Raw genomic sequence first — 19,152 nt, 5'->3', positions numbered from 1 at the left:
TGCAATTAGCCATGAGAGGGGGACAAACGTGGAGAGGTGTTGAATTTGTTGACGTGGAGTTATCTAACCACTCCACATTCAGTGACAGGAGTATCACCTTTTGTATCTCTGAAAAATAGAGAACCAAGGACAAAATTGTCTCCTGGATGGTTGGGGATGTCCAAAGTAGTTCAAGTAGATAGAGAGCAAATAATGAGACTCATAAATTTGAGTCGGGAGAAAAAAACAGTGGATTTTAATGTCAGGGAAAAAGCTAAAGAGCGTGAGTGGACGGTGGAAGAGAGTGTATATATAAAGAATCCCAGATATGTGAATAAATGCTGTGATAGTAAGTATTTGGGGCCAAAGAAAATATCGGCAGTTAGAAAGTCAGTGGTAGTTTTGGAGGGAGGACAAGTTTGGTCTAAAGGAAAACTTGCAAAAGTGTATGGGGTGAATGACGGAGGAGGACGCAGGGCAGCAAAATATGAGAGGAACTGTGAAAGAGGACATGAGCACTAGAAACAAGTTTGGTGTGTCTTGCAGATTGAAGTTCAAACCAGCATGGATGAAAGACTACATGTCATGATTCAATAATGTTTTGGGTTACGTAAAACATTGTATTGCATGTATAAGTCTTGGTAATACTTAGGTTTCCTATTTGGTGTACATGTAATTTCATTATTGTTAAAATTGTTTAGCATTCCTTTTATTTTTATCTTAGAAAGTTTTGTACATGTCATTTACACAATATTAGTGTTATGCGTGGCTAGTTAAATTAAATGTTTGTAGTTAATTTTATTCTCCTGAGGGGAAGATATGTAGAGAATTGATATGCTTTAGTGCGCGTGCTGTCACACGAGCCCTCTCTAATTGTTAGAACCTGGGAGAGGGACCGCTTGACAGTGGCGATGGTCGAGATAGAGTCAACAGGAGAAGACTTGTGCTGGCGGGCTCGCCGCGTAATAAACTTAATATAAAACTTACATTTCCGCATCGAAGTCTTTCTTACACCTCTAACAGCCTTCTGAGAGGTCAACCAGTCCTCTTCACTGTGTTATCCCCAAAACTCACAATATCTTCCTTCCAATGTTCAGCTCCCATCAGGGCCGTGTTGTACCCCAACCCTCATGTATTGCGACTACATTCCCTCCAGCGCCAGGTAATCCCTCAGGGGTTCTCTTGCCAATTCCGGGGCATGAATGTCCGTACCTCGAAACAATGGAAGTAAATGTTCCATGTACCCGATGCACTCAGCGGTTCAGCTTCTGTTCCCTCTTTTCGGACCTCCAACCTTCCTTTTGTGATAAACGGTATTCAGCAGCCTGTGTTCTCCTGCACCAGACAGGCTGTCTGCGCCTCGTGTGCATCACTGATTGCAGGGTGGAAAGCCTCCCCTCTCTCGGCTCCACCACAGGTTGGTGGTGGATTGCGCAAGCCATTGTCGTCGCAAACCACCAGTGGTCCGATGTCCTCTATGCCTCTTCTGGGTACATTCTGAAGTAATTGGTGTCAGTGTTATCCTCAATTTCTGTGGGGAAAACACATAATTCAGTGTTGCAGCAGAGAGCTCAGACCAATGGAGGCCACCTTTGCTGCTCTCCTTCTTGGCCTCAGTTAATCTCTATATTGCATTGCTGGAAGTACTTCTCTGGAGCCCTGCAGTTGATCACTTAATCCTAGCTCTTAGTATAACAGGCACCATTGTTTATTGGTTCACCTTCTGCCTTTCCAACTGCATCTTAAATATCTTGAGCTGGCAAATCATGGCATTCTTCAGTGTGCTCAAGTAATTTGTTCTAGCTCTCCCTCCTTTTATAGCACTCTATTCTCCCCCTCTATAATTGTCTCCTATTGTTTTTTTCCTGGTACTTGTAAGCAGAGGATTCCCAAATGTTTTTCTTTCAATCCAATACCAACCAGCTTTGTTCCGCTATTTTAATCAATCCCCCTAGCAATGGAGTTTCAAACTCTGTCGAGTGAAACTTGGTTGGTTTACCCACCTACTGCACCACATTATCAACTTTTGCCTTTGATTCGTCCTTCCAACGCCCTTTGTTGTGCTTTAATGCGTTGTATTAAACTTGGCTTAGGGCAATGTTTACTTTCCAGTGATCTCATGAGCACACAGAGTATAAGACTGAAACCTGCTGTCTGCAGGAATTCGTGGTAAGGTCTTTTCAGTGCATACGACTTGCTAAACCAGTTGTGCCTCATACAGACAAAAGATCGCTTAGAGACCATGAATGAAGACACACTCGGTGCAGTGCCTACGCCCCTCAGCAGGAAGACCTGCTCATAGGACACGGTAAACGAAATAGACACCAAAGAAATGCTAAATGTGAATTAAGGTTTGTATTGTGTTTACAGGAGGCAGGATATTCTTCTGGGGGAAAGCCTAGCAAGCGTTTCCAGAAGTTTAGTCAGCTGATGACCTATAAACGTGAGGGGTGTGGAAGGCGGGTCAGGTTGTTGCAGTCCGTTTTCGATAGCTGTAGGATGCTGTGTTCTGGTCTCTGCCAACACTTGAAATTGGTGAATGAGTCCAATTTCTTCTAGACCACTGGTTTATTTAAATACGTCTATATCAGAATTTCTCAGTTTAGCTCCCGTTTTACTCTTGTATCATCCCGCTTCTATTGCATCCCCTTGCTCCTTCATATTGGTGCAACAGTTGACCGTTCACTTTTCTGCTTATGTCTGGTTATTGCTACATTGGGGCCCCAACTATTCAACTTTTGCAAAATGTGGACTTTTCATCACATGGTATGCCACAAAATCTCAAACTTTCTCTTCGCTCTGCCCTTTTTGGTTCCCCCAGTGTATGTTCATTTCCCTTTATATCTTCAAATGCTCAATTAGTAATTTTCAGACTCCTGTTCTTCAGTACATATCTTTTTGTTGGTTGCCATTTGTTGCTTAACTACAGTTATATCTCCTGTGAATCATTTTCAATCCTAGTCATGGACTGATCCTAAAATCATTACATTTAAATCTATACTCTCAAGACTATCTGCTATGCAGTGTACCTAGTTGCTGTTGCATTCAGCCACAACCTGCACACACTACCTATTCTTGATCCATTGTGCTCCTATGGTTAAAACTTTGCAAAGTTTTTTTTTTTTGGAACCTTCATAGATCCCTTAATTTCTCTACACGCATACTGCCATTTGTTGTAAAAGTGTACAGGGTAATTCGCAAGTAATCAGATTTGGAAAAAGCCCATATTACGAGAATACAGGCTCTTTGGCACATTGTGTGGTGGTCGTCACAAAATAGGTTACAAGAGACCAGCTGTACACTGCACCATCCTCATGTAGGATGCACCCTACTGAAAACGTATAACATCACACCTCCACCTTCTAAAAATGCAAAGGATTGCAACACCATGCAGAATGTGCCTCTAACGTATGCCCGTTTTTTGTTCTTTTCTTAGAAACTTCAATGATACAAACTTAATACTGGAACATCAAAGAAATCATACTTCTAAGCACTCACCCGGTTGAGGACATCTCTCTGGCAGCCCAGGTATAGATGTGGCAGGATTCGGGTAGGGCCAATGTTGGAAACCGGCAGGCAGGGCTGGGAAATACAGCTTGGTACCAATGTAGCCTTTCCTTCACAGAGGCCAGGGAAACATGCAGCAAATTCGGCAAATCCACCTGTGAAGGATCATTTAATTATATAATCTGCTCCATCCCCATAACTTGGTTTCCTGGTTACACAAATCTGCAACAGTATACATATGAAAGCAAACCTTTAAATTGATACAGAACTACAGAATCTCCTAAATGGCTCCACTTAGTAGATTACTAACAGCAGTCTCCGCCATAATTTAATTCACACGAAAGAGCCTACTGTGTATCAGACTTCATATGGTAGAAACAAATGATTGTAGCTAGAGCACATGCGAACATACCAGCAAGCATACTTGGCCGTTTCAGAGGAGGTGGTGGTGGTTGTATAGAGGAAAATGGGCTATGAACTCAAATATCACTTTAATGATTTAGTTGTACTTCGTCTGCTCACTAACACTACATCCTATCCCTTGCTCTTCATTCAGCACAGTGACAAAAAAATATAAACAACCCAAATGAGCTGTAGTTCGCAAAATACAGGGCAGCATCTCTGGCAATGGAGGTAAATGCATAATGCTTGCCAAGTACACAAGTATTAGACTATATAGCAGTCGTTCAAATGGGCTCAAACAAAGGGCGTGGCTCATATGGTGGCTTAAGTGGCTGTGCTGTCTATCCCCTCCTGTTCACCACTGCCAGCTGTTCCCATCTTTAGATATTCTAAACAAATCTTGCCTCCTATAACACCAGCCAACATGGGTCGAGGAACCACAAGCCCATGCCTATAAGCCTAATGACCCCTGGCAACAGGACCACGATTGTGGCAACAAAAGAAATTGACGCAGAACAAAAAGGTGATGCAGTGTCTACACCAGGAATACGTCTCAGATCCAGAGTCAGAGTGAGGGTGTTAGGCAGCCTACAGGTGCGAGACAATCATCCGAGGTTTGTAAGCAGAACTCCTAACTGGCATCTTAAATTGACCAAATAAGTTCCAAATTCTATGACAAGACCGGAGGCGAGCATTATGCTTTATCTTCTTTAATTACTGCTAACCACAGCTTTTTAAATCTTTGTTTTCATATATAACACTTTTTTTTTATATAACTCGTATAAACAGAGAAAAGAAGAAATGAAAACATTGTTTTAACATGACAAAACTACATTTCCCATGAGGCTTCTCTGCATAGTAGTCCCACAGCCTCTCTTTCACTGTCCAATCCGGCAATCCTTCCTGCTATAAGTCCCCGTTTCCCTGGGTCCCTTCTTTTTTGCTGCAGCCACAGATAATTGACGTTTATTATGGATAGTGCTTGATTATACTATCTTTGTCAGTTGAAACGTTTCAAGAATGGACTTTACTTATTCTTAATTGTGCGCGTGTGTAACTAACCAGCAGCAAAGCGTTCGCGCGAAGCTTTATATGCGCTGACCTCGCGAGTAGCATAGCGTATTTCAGAGCGGCCGCCTGCCGAGCCCGCGAGTGATCTGACACTCGATTTAGGGCTCAGGCAGCCGGCCGCACGACAATGCATCTAACGTTGATGGAGCTCGCGTAATACGCGGAGTAAGCCCAACTGACCTTAGAAACAAGGTGAAGCGCGCGCATGCGCATTGACTTACAATCTCCTCCGTGGAACTTTTCTTGCTCGGAGAAAACGTACGGCCAGTCCTACGCCCTTATTTCATTCCTAGGAGCGTGAATTTCTCTATTTTCTTAGCGGTTCGCCCTAGCACAGCAGAGGTATCCCAGATTTAAAGATAATAATAAATAATATCAGTGACCATTGTAGAGGAGCTACGTCTTTAACCCACTAGTTTCCTCCGTACGGCACATACAATTACCATGGCATACAGCATGGGAAATGAGGCTTGGAGTGAAGGGAGCGAAGGAGGACTGGACCAGGAAGCAGAATGCATGGAGGAAGATATATACCTCTCCCAAAGCTTCAAGAGAGTGCTAGGCGACTCATTAGTTCAAGCCGTAGCACTAGGAGTTAAGCCTCTACAAGACAGGCTATTAGTCCTGGAAGAGATGCTGGGCAGAAAAGCTGGCACGCTTGATGGTCCCGGAGAAGGAACCTCCACACAAAATCCTCTGCAAAAAGGTGAGAAGGGGAAGAAAGTGGCCCGGAAGAGGAAACACTCTTCTACTCCCCGGGGCGAAAGTACAGGGAAGGATAAATCCCTAGAGGTGGCCGATGCATTCAACAGGCTTAAAAGTGCCTTCCTGACGAAGACAGCCCTGCCCAACCTCGTACCCCCTACCCCGGGGGCGAAAAATATAGGCGATGCCTATTCATCATCCTCGGAGCACTCAGATCAAGAACAGCCAGAGGAGGATGTTCAAAGCATAAGCAAAGTAAGCGTGGTCTCGCAAAAGAGTGCAGGCGAGCCTAAAGCCAGCAGTGTGGAGGCCCTTCTGGATGAAGAGGACATATCAGACATGTTCGACCCGGACACCATAAGGCACCCCAGATCGACAGACTGGACGCCCTCTCCAAGAGTAGCCCTTTACATGGCCCAAAAAATGAGGAAGCCTATGGAAAAAGACATTAGATTCAGACTCAAAGCTGAGTGTCCGAGGCCAGAGCTGACTGGGAAAGTTGCAGATACACCCGAACTCGACGCAAAGATGCTAACCTTCATTACGAAGGCAGGGAAAGACACCAGGAAAGGTATGGATAGGGCATGGAAAACATGCCAAGACAAGCTGCTAGACATAGCCGGCCCTATAGCAAAGATAATGGACCTGGCCGAAAGGGCCAGAGATACAGGGGAGCCAGTCGACCCATCCATCCTAGCAAGCTGGGCGCAGAGGGCAGTCTGCATGCTAGGCAATGCAAACTGCGCCATATCTTCGGAACGACGCAGATCAGCCCTATTGAAAATTGATAAACTTGGGGACTTAGCGTCCTATGAAGCTGGGGAAAGCGCCCAAGGTCTCCTGTTCGGTGATACATTCGTTAAGGAGATGAACAGGTTCGTCGGTACATATACGGCGCTGGAGAAGGCGCAGGCCTCTATCAGGAAGGTGTTTCCGGGAAGAGTTTTTTCAGGGGCCGGTCGATATAGAGGCCGCTCGACCGGCCGCTTCAATAACAGAAGAGCGCAAGGCCCCAGAGCCCAATATTGGGAGACCCGACAACAAGACGCCTTCTTCCCGAACAGAGGACGAGGCTCGCAGGGACGTCGGATATTACCGACACCAGAACAATACAGGTGAGAGAACGCGCAGCGACCTATCCTCCTGTGGGGGGCAGGACAACGCTCTATTCGTACAACTGGCGCGAGTTATCGTCAGATGCGTGGGTCCTTCAGACTGTACAAGGCTTTATGCTAGAGTTCATAGATCATCCAGTGCAGAATCGGCCTCCTCACAGAATTCAAATGACGCAAACAGAAGAAGCGCTATTAGGAGCAGAGATCCAAGCCTTAGCGCAGAAAAACGCGATAGAGAGGGCGACCGAGAGCGCCCATTCCTTCCTGAGCAATATTTTCGTAGTACATCGCAAGGACAAAGTTCGTCCAGTGATCAATCTGAAGGAGCTCAACAGCTGGTTAGTGTACAAACACTTCAAGATGGAAGGGATCCATCTACTAGGAGACTTGCTCAGGAAGGGAGATTGGCTAGCGCGCCTGGACCTGAAAGACGCATATCTCACCGTGCCCATAGCAGCGCCTTTCCGACACTTCCTAAGATTCAGATGGGGAAGCAAGCTCTGGCAATTGAAATGCCTGCCGTTCGGTCTAGCATCCGCACCATGGACGTTCACCAAGCTCATGAGGCCCATTGCGACAGCACTTCGAGAACAAGGATGTCGGATGATCGTCTACTTAGACGACATCCTTTTCATGGCCGAAGACAAAGACCGCTTACAAAAACAGGTCCACTGGGCGATAGAGCTGATCTCCAATCTGGGATTCCTGGTGAACAGAGACAAATCAGAGCTAGCGCCAACCAGGCGACTAGAATTCTTAGGCTTCACCATAGATACAAAGAAAGCTACATTGGAGTTGCCAACTCAGAAAATGAAGGCTATCAAGAAAGATCTGAGGACAGCGCTCAAGAAGCCGCTGATCTCTCTTAGTTATCTAGCCAGGATAGTAGGGCTTTTGGCAGCATCCATACAAGCAGTATTTCCCGGGCCGTTACATTATCAAGCTCTTCAGAGGCTGAAGATCAAATACCTAAGGAAAGGCTGGAGATACCATCGACTAGTGCCCTTAGACGAAGAAAGCAAGTCCGAGCTCATCTGGTGGCTCCACAATATGGAAGCCTGGAACGGCCGCGCCATTTTCGGCGACGTACCAGAGTTGGTTATAGAGTCAGATGCCAGCAGGTCCGGCTGGGGGGCGCGATGTGGCGAGATAGAGACAGGAGGAAGATGGTCAAAAGAAGAATTAGAACTTCATATCAATTGTCTAGAGTTACTAGCGGGATCTTTCGCAGTGAAAGCATTTACCAGGGACAAAGCACGCTGCAGCATACTTCTCAGGATGGACAATATATCTGCAGTAAGATATATCAACAAACTGGGAGGTACCAGGTCCAAGATGTTAGCGGAATTAGCAAAAGATTTCTGCCACGACTGCCTACAGAGACAGATCACAGTGAAGGCAGAGTATCTCCCAGGGGCCCTGAATTCAGTGGCCGACTGGAACTCCCGACACCTAGTGGATTACAGCGACTGGAAACTACACAGGTACATATTCGAAAGACTGGAAGCGAAATGGGGTCCCCTGCACACAGACCTGTTCGCCTCGAGACTGAACACTCAACGGGCGAACTACTTCAGCTGGAGGCTAGACCCGGAAGCCCAAGGCACCGACGCGTTCATGCATCATTGGGGGGTCGCAGAAGAACTATGCTTTTCCCCCCTTCGCGATGCTGGCAAGGGTACTAGCAAAAGTGCGCAGAGACAAGGTGCAAATAGTGATAGTGACGCCAGAGTGGAAGTAGCAAGCTTGGTTTCCAGTTCTGATGGAACTTTCTACGGATTTTCCACAGAAGATTGCATACAGACCAGACTTGCTGGTCGATCCAGCAGGAGTTCCTCATCCTCTGATAGAGAATCAATCCTTGTCACAGATAGCGTGCAGAATTTCAGGCATAGATGGCGATTGCCAGGCCTTTCAGAAGACGCTACAAGACTTATCAACCTATCATGGGCCCCATCTACAATCAGGAGCTATAATTCCGCATGGCAAGCCTGGGACCTATGGTGCAGGAGGAGGAGTATATCTCCCATTTCAGCACCTGTAGTGCAAGTAGGGAATTTCCTAGCCAGCCTCCCTTCAGCAGGTAGAGCTTTCAGGAGCGTAGGGGTATATAGGTCAGCAATCTCCGCGGGGCATGAGTTAGTGGTCGGGGCACCAATAGGGGAACACCCGGCGGTGTCCCGATTGCTGAAAGGTGTGAAGATGAGCAAACCTCCCGGATCCAAGTACTCATCACTGTGGGATGTCCAAAAAATTATACATCTGTTCGAGCAATGGCCTAGTAACAACTCACTATCAGGAAAGCAACTTTCAGGCAAATTAGCTACACTCCTTTGCCTAGTGTCTTGTAGAAGAGTTTCAGACGTTAAAGCACTCGAATTAGACAGAAAGATGTATTACCCAGAAGGGATAGCCTTTACCATAGTGCAGCGTACAAAGACCAACTCTAAAGTGATCTCATACCCATATTGGCCGAATAATGAGAAATTGTGTGTGGCAAATTGCATAAAGTGTTATGAAGCAGCGACAGCAGCGGTTAGGCCACAAGGAGTGAAACAATTGCTTATAGCGCGTATAAAACCATACAAAGCAGTCACATCAGCTACTATAGCTAGATGGGTGAAGGAAATAATGGAATTGGCAGGTATAGACACGTCTAAATTTGGGGCTCATTCTACCAGGGGAGCAATGGCTTCACGGGCTTTTGCAGTAGGAGTTCCGCTGCAAGAGATCATGAAAGCAGCAGACTGGTCGAGCGACTCAGTCTTTAAGACTTTTTATTTCAAACCAGTATCCAATATAGCAGCTGCTGTGGTAGAAAGCTTTGAACAAGCATAATGCTCGCCTCCGGTCTTGTCATAGAATAAAGATTGCCCATGCGACTAGCGTAGGAAGTCTTGATTCTATTAAAGACACAGAGGCGAGCATTATCCCACCCTATGGAATACAGCGATGGGTGTTATGTTATGATCTGTAACGGTTTCAAAGTTGTGTACGTAAACACTTGATTATGATATGTGACGAACTGTATTCCCCTTCCCTAACATGCGCATTTCTCTTTTTGCGTAGGAGAGGATCAAAAGAGTAACAGATTAGTGTATGGAAGGCATCAGTCCTGCGAATTTAGAGCATGGCAAAGCTATCGTGGATAGAAAAGACAATTTCTGTTTGGAGTTACGATAATTCAGTTAGATTTTAGACTTTGTTCAGTTAATCGGTGCGCTGCAAAAGAAGAAGAGGAAGGGACCCAGGGAAACAGGGACTTATAGCAGGAAGGATTGCCGGATTGGACAGTGAAAGAGAGGCTGTGGGACTACTAGGCAGAGAAGCCTCATGGGAAGAACTAGTTACTCTTACCTTGTAACGTTCTTTCGATGGGATGTTCCTCCGACGTATTCCTTATCTTAGATAGAAATCCTTCAGCTTTGCTGGCCTCGGAAAATTTTTTCGCCAGAGGGCGCTGCGCGTCGATGATCGCCGAGTCGATGACCCTCGACGGCCTCCGTGCCGACGTCGACGTCATCCTGCCTATAAAGGCCGCGCGCAGCGTCCGTTGCTCAGTTCCGTTTTGTAGTCCCCAGTAATGTTTTTTTTTTTTTTTTTTTTTTTTGGATTAGACTAATCACCTTGAAGGAGCATAGGCTGCAAACCCACAGGAAGTCATACTGCGGGGATGGATGGGAGGGTCGATAAGGAATACGTCGGAGGAACATCCCATCGAAAGAACGTTACAAGGTAAGAGTAACTAGTTCTTCGAAGGGATTGTTGTCCTCCGACGTATTCCTTATCTTAGATAGACTCCCATAGCAGTGGTATTGTGACTGGAGGCGGGAGTAATAAAAGTTATGTTACCCTTCCAGAATGGACAGAGTGTAACACAGCCTTGCCGAATCTAGTTTCTTGACTAGAGGAGGAATCCAGGCTATAGAATTTGGTAAATGTATGTGCGGACGACCATGTGGCAGCCGCACATATATCTCGAATTGGCACCCCTCTTTGAAGGGCTGAGGATGTTGCGATACCCCTGGTAGAATGAGCCCTTAGATTTTGAGGAGGCTCCTTTCCTGCCAATTTGTAGCACTCCAGAATGGCTAAAATAATCCATCTGGAGATGGTTTGTTTTGTTATTGGAAGGCCCAACTTATGTCCTGCATAACCTACAAAGAGTTGGTCTGCTTGTCTGATCTTAGCCAATCTGCTGATATAAAAGCTCAAGGCTCGCTTAGGGTCCAGCCTGTGCAGTCTCTCTTCCTCCTTCCCCGGATGAGGAGGAGGGTAGAAAGAAGGTAATATAATCTTCTGAGTGATGTGAAACTCCGAGACTACCTTCGGGAGGAAGTTAGGCTTCACCTGAAGAACAACTTTGTCCTTGTAAAAGATTGTATGTGGAGGTTTACACGATAAGGCTTGCAACTCGCTAACCCTTCTAGCAGATGTCAATGCTATTAGCAAAACAGTTTTGAGGGTGAGAAGCTTCAATGAACAAGAGTGTAGTGGTTCAAAAGGGGCACCCTTTAGGAAGTTTAAAATTAGGTTTAAATCCCATAAGGGAACTTGAAAAGGTTTCGGGGGATAAACATTAGTTAATCCTTTTAGGTATTGTATTACCAATGGAATTTTGAAGTATGAAGGCTCCTCTGCAGTGCGCTTAAAGATTGATAGCGCTGCGAGATAGCCCTTAATTGTGCCAACCTGTAGGCCTGAATTAGCCAGGTAAAGTAAGAATGACAACACCATAGGTGTACCACAAGAAAAGGGTTCAATATTCTTTTCTCTGCACCAGCTGCAAAATTTGTTCCAACGGCAGCGGTATAGAGTTTTAGTTGCCGGCCTTCTGGCCGAAAGCAACACCTCCATAACATCATCCGGAAGGTCCCAATCCTTGTACCTCAACCTTTCAGACACCAAGCGTGAAGGTTGAGGGTCTTGATGGCTGGATGGAGAACCTGACCTTCCTTCTGCGAGAGAAGATCCTCTCTGTATGGCAGTCGAATTGGAGGGCAGATGGACATGTCTAGAAGGTCCGGGTACCACGTTCTCCTGGCCCAATCCGGGGCAATTAGGATCATGGTCTTCCGAAACCTTCTCAACCTCCTGATCATTTGAGGAATGACAGGGACCGGAGGGAACGCGTACAGAAGTGGGAACTCCCAGTCCACTACGAACGCATCTCCTAGAGCTCCTCTCGGGGGAAATTCCCTTGAGCAAAATCTGTCGCACTTCCTGTTGATACTGGTGGCGAACAGATCCACTTGAGGGGTTCCCCAAAGGGCGAAGATCTCTTGAAGGACTTCCTGAGCTATCTCCCACTCGTGAGAGACTGTGCTCTGCCTGCTCAGAGCGTCCGCTGTCAAGTTCTTCTCTCCGGCTAGGTGAATTGCCGATAGAGAGATTCCTTCCTGAATTGCCCAAAACCAGAGCTGCATCGCCTCTCTGCACAGTGGTAGTGAGCCTACGCCTCCTCTTTTGTTGAGGTAGTGCATGGCCACTGTATTGTCCGTCATTATTAGGACGTTTCTTCCCCGTACAGACGGCAGAAAAGCCTTCAGCGCTAGTCTGATGGCTCTCAGCTCCAACAGGTTGATATGTAGTCTGGACTCCGATGGAGACCAACGACCGCTGATGGTCAAGTCGTTGGCGTGAGCTCCCCACCCCGTGAGTGAGGCATCCGTGACTACTGTTATCTCCGGCCATGGTTGCCAAAACATTTCTCCTTTCAGGATGTTCTCCCGACAGGCCCACCACTGAAGGTCTCGGGCTACTTTGACCGGGATCCGAAGGAGATCTGTCATCCTTCCTGAGAACTGTGACCACTGAGTTCTCAGTGCCCACTGGAGGGATCTCATTCTCAGGCGAGCCTCCGGCACGAGAAATATGCAGGATGCCATGAGGCCTAGCAACCTCAGAAAGTCGTAGGCTGGGAGATATTGGGCATTCTGAAATCTGATGACCATCTGCAGAATATCTCGAGCCCTCACCTCTGGTGGCAAGGCTCTTCCCAGGGAAGTGTCCAGGACTGCTCCAATGAATTGGAGTCTCTGTGATGGTATCATCTGTGACTTCTTTAAATTGAGGGAGAAGCCCAGCTTGTGAAGGAAGTGGCAAACATAATCTAGTTGTCTCTGAGCCTGTTCCGAAGATACAGCTCTGATCAACCAATCGTCTAGGTAAGGGTAGACATGAATCCCTTCCCTCCTTAGACTTGCAGCCACAACCGACATTAGCTTGGTAAAGACCCTCGGGGCGGAGGTTAGCCCAAATGGCAGAACTCGAAATTGATAATGAGAGCTGCCAATTGCGAACCTCAGGTATCTCCTGTGCCTGGGATGGATCGGCACATGGAAATAAGCGTCCTGGAGGTCTAGAGATACCAACCAGTCCTGAAGCTGGAGGGCCTGAAGGATCTGAGAGAGAGTCACCATCTTGAACTTGTCCTTTCGGAGGAATTTGTTCAATTCCCGTAAGTCTAAGATGGGTCTCAGTCCTCCGTCCTTCTTCGGTATTATGAAGTAGGGGGAGTACCAACCCTTGTTCCTTTCCGCTACAGGTACCAGTTCTATGGCACCTTTCTCTAGCAGGTCTAAAACCTCCTGCAAGAGGAGCGGATCTGGAAGCTTCAAAGGGTTGTTCCCCGGTGGATGACTCTGAGGGATATGTAGGAAGGGCAGGCAGTAACCTTGGGCCACTGTCTCCAGAGCCCAAGCATCTGACGTAATAGCCTGCCATTCCGTCAGATGGTGAGTTAACCTGCCCCCTACTGGTGTTCTGTGAGGGGAGACCTCAGAGTGGTTTTGAAGCGGCTGATGCAGTTGCCGAAGGTAAAGTGGCTCCTGCTCCTGCGGGTGCGGCTTTCTTTCCCCTACCCCGTCCACCACGGGTAAATCTTCCTTGGCCTCTTTGAGCCGGTCGTCCTCTGCCCTTTCCATATGAGGAATAGTAACGAAAGGACCGTCCTCTCCACGATGATCCCGAAGGACGAAAGGTATTCTGACGGATAGCAGCTCCCAATGACTTGGCTGCTGCCTTGGACGTTTGCAGTTTCTCCAAACTGTCATCCGCCTTCTTTCCAAAGAGGGTAGAACCGTCAAAGGGCATATTCAAAAGCCTGGTTTGCACGTCAGAGGCAAAACCAGACTTCCTCAACCACGCATGCCTGCGGATTGTGGTACTTGCCGCCATGGCCCTGCTGATACTGTCAGCAGAATCTAGGCCAGTTTGTAGGGTCTCGCACATCGCATCTTTACCATCCCTGATGATGTTTAAAAATGCGTCCCTTTCCTCTCCTTCTTGGAGGCAGTCAGCCGCTGATGAAGCGCACTCCCAAAGGGTGTGGCTGAACCTAGCGAGCGTACAGGTCGCGTTAATAGACTTTAACGCCATGCTACAGGCAGAAAAAACCTTCTTAGCCATGGCATCATACTTTTTGTCATCCCTATCCTGCGGAGCAGTGGGGTATGCAGATGTGCTGCCTGATGAGGTTGCAGCCTGTACAACTAAGCTCTCAGGAGTAGGGTGTTTTGACAAATATTCAGGGTCAGAACTAGCCACCCTGTATTTTGTTGACAGTTTTTTATTTACTGCCGGGATAATTTCCGGCGTTTCCCAGTTTGTCAAAATCCTTCTCTGTAGAGCAGAGTGAAATGGAACCACAGGATCCTCCTGTGGGCCCTTGTCCAGTATGTCAGTGAGGTCATCCTGCTGAAAGGCAGGAGAAGGTGCAGACCAACCCATAAATTCTATGATTCTAGACATCAGAGCTCTATATGGAGTCTCCGCATGTTCTCCTGGGTCTGGTTTGATAAATTCTGCTTCAGGAGAAGTGTCCAAGCCACTAGCTTCCTGAAGTGCATCCTGAAGATTTTTTAATCTTCTATCCTCAGAGGCGAAAGTCTCTGGCTCTGGTGATGTGGTCCTCTGTAAATCAATATCTTGGTCTGAATCCTCCCTTTCCTCAAAAATCGAGGTTAAAGGGGGATACTTTGGTTTTTGGAATGGTATAAACCCCATTTCCAATGCAGAAGGAGCCATCATCACAGGCCTTGAAAACGTCGATGTCGTCGACACCGACGTGAAAGTACTCGAAGGCGCCGTGAAAAGCGTCGAGAAATGTGTACTAGGCCTCGAGGAACTCGAAAGGATCGGAGTCCTGCTCGAGAACGACGTCGACGTTCTCGGCGTCGAGTCGGAGGTCTTTTGTCTAACCGTTGGCTGTGGAGTAGCCGTGGTTCTTTCCTTCACCGGCGTCGATATCGGCGTCGACGTCGGCGTCGACTCGATCGACTGATGCGCCGATGAATCCTTCGACAACGGCGTCGATGGCGCCGACCTCTGTTTCGAAGGAGTTTTCGACGATGGCGTCGATGATGCTTTATCTCCCGATGGCTCGAGGCGCTTTCGGGTTGACTTTTCCGCCGGGTACTGCGACTCGCGGCGTTTAGATTTTTTGGGTTTTTTACCCGGGGTATCACCCTCAGCTGTCTTCGAGGGGGACGAGGCCGCTTTCTCGAAGACGCTTAGCATCTTTTTCCTGAATTCCTCCCACTCAGCTTGCGAGCTGCGTTTTGTGGGGCAATGAACTCTCTCAGGAGAACTCGACGAAGATGACGAAGGGGATCTCCTACGTCTCTTCTTCGAGTGTCTCGATGTCGACGAGTGGTGGGAGCCACTTCGTGATCTAGATCGAGAGTGTTTTTTATGGTGAGGAGACGAACGTCTCGACTCTACCGAAGAAGCTTTCGAGGAAGTTAAAGTTGACCTACCTCTCTCGAGCTTCCCCCTACGCTCCTTCAAGGCTTTCGCCGTCATGGAAAGGCATTCCTCACACTCCGAACTCTGGTGCGTGATTCCCAGACACCACAAACAGACCCTGTGAGGGTCCGTCAACGACATTTTCTTCCCGCAGTCTCGGCACTTTTTGAAACCGGACCGAGGGGTCGTCGGGTCGGAGGAGGATGCCATCGATATCGAGGTTAAATATTATATACGTTATCTTGACGAGAACTGAGCAACGGTGTTCCGAGGCACAACGAAGCGCGGAAAAACGGAACTGAGCAACGGACGCTGCGCGCGGCCTTTATAGGCAGGATGACGTCGACGTCGGCACGGAGGCCGTCGAGGGTCATCGACTCGGCGATCATCGACGCGCAGCGCCCTCTGGCGAAAAAATTTTCCGAGGCCAGCAAAGCTGAAGGATTTCTATCTAAGATAAGGAATACGTCGGAGGACACAATCCCTTCGAAATGTAGTTTTGTCATGTTAAGACGATGTTTTCATTTTTTCTTTTCTCTGTTTATACGAGTTATATAAAAAAACATTAAAAAAAAGTTATATATGAAAACAAGGAAAGATTTAAAAAGCTGTGGTTAGCAGCAATTAAAGAAGATAAAGCATAATGCTAGCCTCTGTGTCTTTAATAGAATCAAGACTTCCTGCGCTAGTCGCATGGGCAATCTATTATTTATGATGCCAATACAACAGCAGTCACACCTGCATAAGAGGCACATTCTAAGATGCTTTTAGCTATCTCCCTCCCAGGGTTTGGTTACATCTAGTAGCTTGGCATTATCTCATATGAATGCATCCTACTGGAAGACATCCAAAGCCTTTGAGAAGTCGAATCCTTGGACGCAAGCTTTTCTGGGACTACAGAAGGCACAGAACCACACTTAAAAACAACCTGCACCTCAAGAGGTGGTGGAAGAAATCCCCTTGGAGGACTGAGGGTAGGGGATCACCTACAATGGAGCTCCTTTTATAACCGCTGCAAGACTTTCAAGAGGAATTCAAAGAAACCTTTTAAAACACAATGGCAACACTGCGATCAGATCTCACAGCAGCAATAGGAAAGATCAAGTTTGGGGGAACATCTAGACAAAAACGCAGCTCCCATGCTTGAAAGTAAGATGCCTGGAGTCATGAAGCCTAAGACTCTAAGATAAAAAAACACAAACACTACAAATGCTATAAACCCAGCGGCAAGGACCTGGGAAAGAGGATGGGAAGATCAAACATTGGCATCCACTTCCTTCAAGAAGGCACAGAAAAGAACATCAACAAGTGTCCTCGGACTATTCCAGCATTTCTTAAAAGACTGTCACAAAGATTGATTGATCCACAGAGAATAGTCTGTGTCCATCACATAAATGGTCAAGCTCCATGACTTCATGGTAAAAGAGAATATCCCTAATAATCCCTAATGAAACCCTCAGAGGGAATGCATGCAGTACCCGAAAAGCAACATACATAACCATCAATTTGACTTTATTTCAATCCAATAAATAGATCATAAAAAGTCATACACAGAATTTACAACATCACAAACCACACAATGCATTGCGATAATTAAAACATTGATCAAACTCTATAAGATGCGGCACTATTATACCAAAAGCTGCAGGCTGCAAATTTAAAAGCAGAATAATGTAAAACACACTGGGCTCAGCGACAAGAGACTGGCAATAAGGTGACGATTTACATCTCACCCTCCAAGATTGGAGCAAGTAATTCCCCAAACAATTAGTTGCCAACTCACAATCCCCTGCCATGCAAAGGTCAAGCGCTCTATCAATTCTTCTGATACAAAACTGTTTAAAAAGCGGTATCAAAAATCTTTTCCTAATATGGGAATACTTGGGACGAAACTAAATAAAATGCACTACGCTTTCCATCTCATGTGGACAGAAAGGACAAGAGGCTGAGATGCTCATATTCCAATGATGTCAGACCTTAGCTAGTGGAAGAGTGCCAATGCGCAGTTTCATATACAGTGCTTTCATTGATTTCCGTTTCATTAGGTCATGATAATCTTCAAAGCCAGGATATTCTTTCCTGGACAAATAAAGAGCCATACTGGCCGATCTTGCATGTTTCGCTCAGGTTTCTCTCAACAATTTGATTTTGCAGGCTTTTTTTTTTTTAACTAATATTTTAGAATTCTCAGGAATTGTATCCGGACGAGACCAATAATTCCCCATCCTGCTAGTTCTGGCATTGATCCGCAAATAACAGCAATCCAAACGGAATAGAACGTGGACAGAAAGACAAATAAAAAAAGGCAGCTACGGAGAACGAGTTGTGATGGGCTGCCAGCTACAGAATAGAGCGGAAAAACGGAAATCCACAGCCGAGAACATTAGATGAAGAGGCAAGATGGTAGATGGCGTCACGTAATGGTCCAGAAGGCACTCCAGGGAAGGAATCAGGGTGACACAACAGGTGCGAAGGAGACCGGAACGGGTACGAAGAGAACGAGTGAGGGAGGTGAAGCCCTGCGTGCTGAGGAAACAGAGGATCGCTGGGCAGATGCACGCGAACAGTGGAGACTGCACTACTAGGACGGATTAGGACGATGGACCAGGGATTTAACCCGTGAAATATTATGAGAGACCGACATACTATAAGAACAGCAAGACGAGTACTATTAGCTCTGATTTGAGAAGGATGAGTGATTCATCGAAACACGTGTAATCACATAGGGCACAAATTCCTTTGCAATAAACCACAAATAAATGGAATCTTCTTTTGAACACTGAAAAGCAACCGAACAATCTTCACATTTTTTAAAAGGAGTGGAGGAACCACTGACTCCGTTGCTACTTTCCTATGTGACCCTGAAAATCACCCTGTTTCTAGGAAATAGAATCAAGGGCGCTGAGGTCCTACAAAGGATACCCCCAACCCAATAAGTTCCTCAACATAAGAAGCGCAAGACTGAATGGACAGTGCAAAAGTGGCGCCCATGGAAAGAGACGGAGCACGTGAGACCAGATAAGGAACTAAGCCTGATGGGAGAAAACCAACGGAGGTCCTTCTTATTAGTAAGTCAGGCACGAAGCTTGCAGGAACCAGAAAACTAACGTAACAAGCTAAACCGAAAGGGTGAACAAACCAGGGATAAGAAGAATAGAGGCTGTTATCGACCAGTGAAAATGAAGCAGGAAAGCATGTTGAGCAGACACTGTTTTTAGAGGGGGTATAGGGGGGCATTGGACATAGTGTCACTCTAACTTCCCCACTAGTTTGAATTTGGGTACGGTAGTAAGTGCCCACCTGTTGGGCACTGAACGCCTGGTCAGTTGATTAGGGAGGAGGGAGCGGAAGCAGGCTAGTCTAAGCAAGCAAGGCATAGCTGGACGGTTAAAATTGACGGGGCGGGGGGACAGTTGTGGGGAGGGAGGGGAGTTGTTTGACAAAACTAGGGAAAAGCCTGATATAGCAGAACGGAGACTGATCACACACAGAGACAAAACCTTGAGGCACAAACATCTGGTGAGGATGCACCAGCAGAATATAACCACACAGCATAATGGTGAGTAGTATCAAAGTAATTACCTGGAACTTTCGAACCCTTAATAATTATGTGAAGGGACACAGA

The 19,152-nt window shown here is 46.7% G+C and overlaps 1 protein-coding gene across 2 annotated transcripts in view; it reads right to left on the bottom strand.

Moving 5' to 3' along the window:
- Positions 1-19,152, bottom strand: part of DUSP16 (dual specificity phosphatase 16) — a 707,767-nt gene that overhangs the window by 229,504 nt on the left and 459,111 nt on the right. For both annotated transcript variants that reach the window (XM_069628708.1, XM_069628709.1), the window contains one exon: positions 3,478-3,641. In XM_069628708.1, the coding sequence (XP_069484809.1) occupies positions 3,478-3,641 (164 nt within the window). The remainder of the gene's footprint in view (positions 1-3,477; positions 3,642-19,152) is intronic.

The sequence above is a fragment of the Ambystoma mexicanum genome, chromosome 12 (assembly GCF_040938575.1).
Source record: "Ambystoma mexicanum isolate Mex_15411 chromosome 12, UKY_AmexF1_1, whole genome shotgun sequence".
NCBI classification, from domain to species: domain Eukaryota; kingdom Metazoa; phylum Chordata; class Amphibia; order Caudata; family Ambystomatidae; genus Ambystoma; species Ambystoma mexicanum.
The sequence above is the reverse complement of the archived record's forward strand: the minus strand, read 5'-3'. Positions and strand labels throughout refer to the sequence as shown.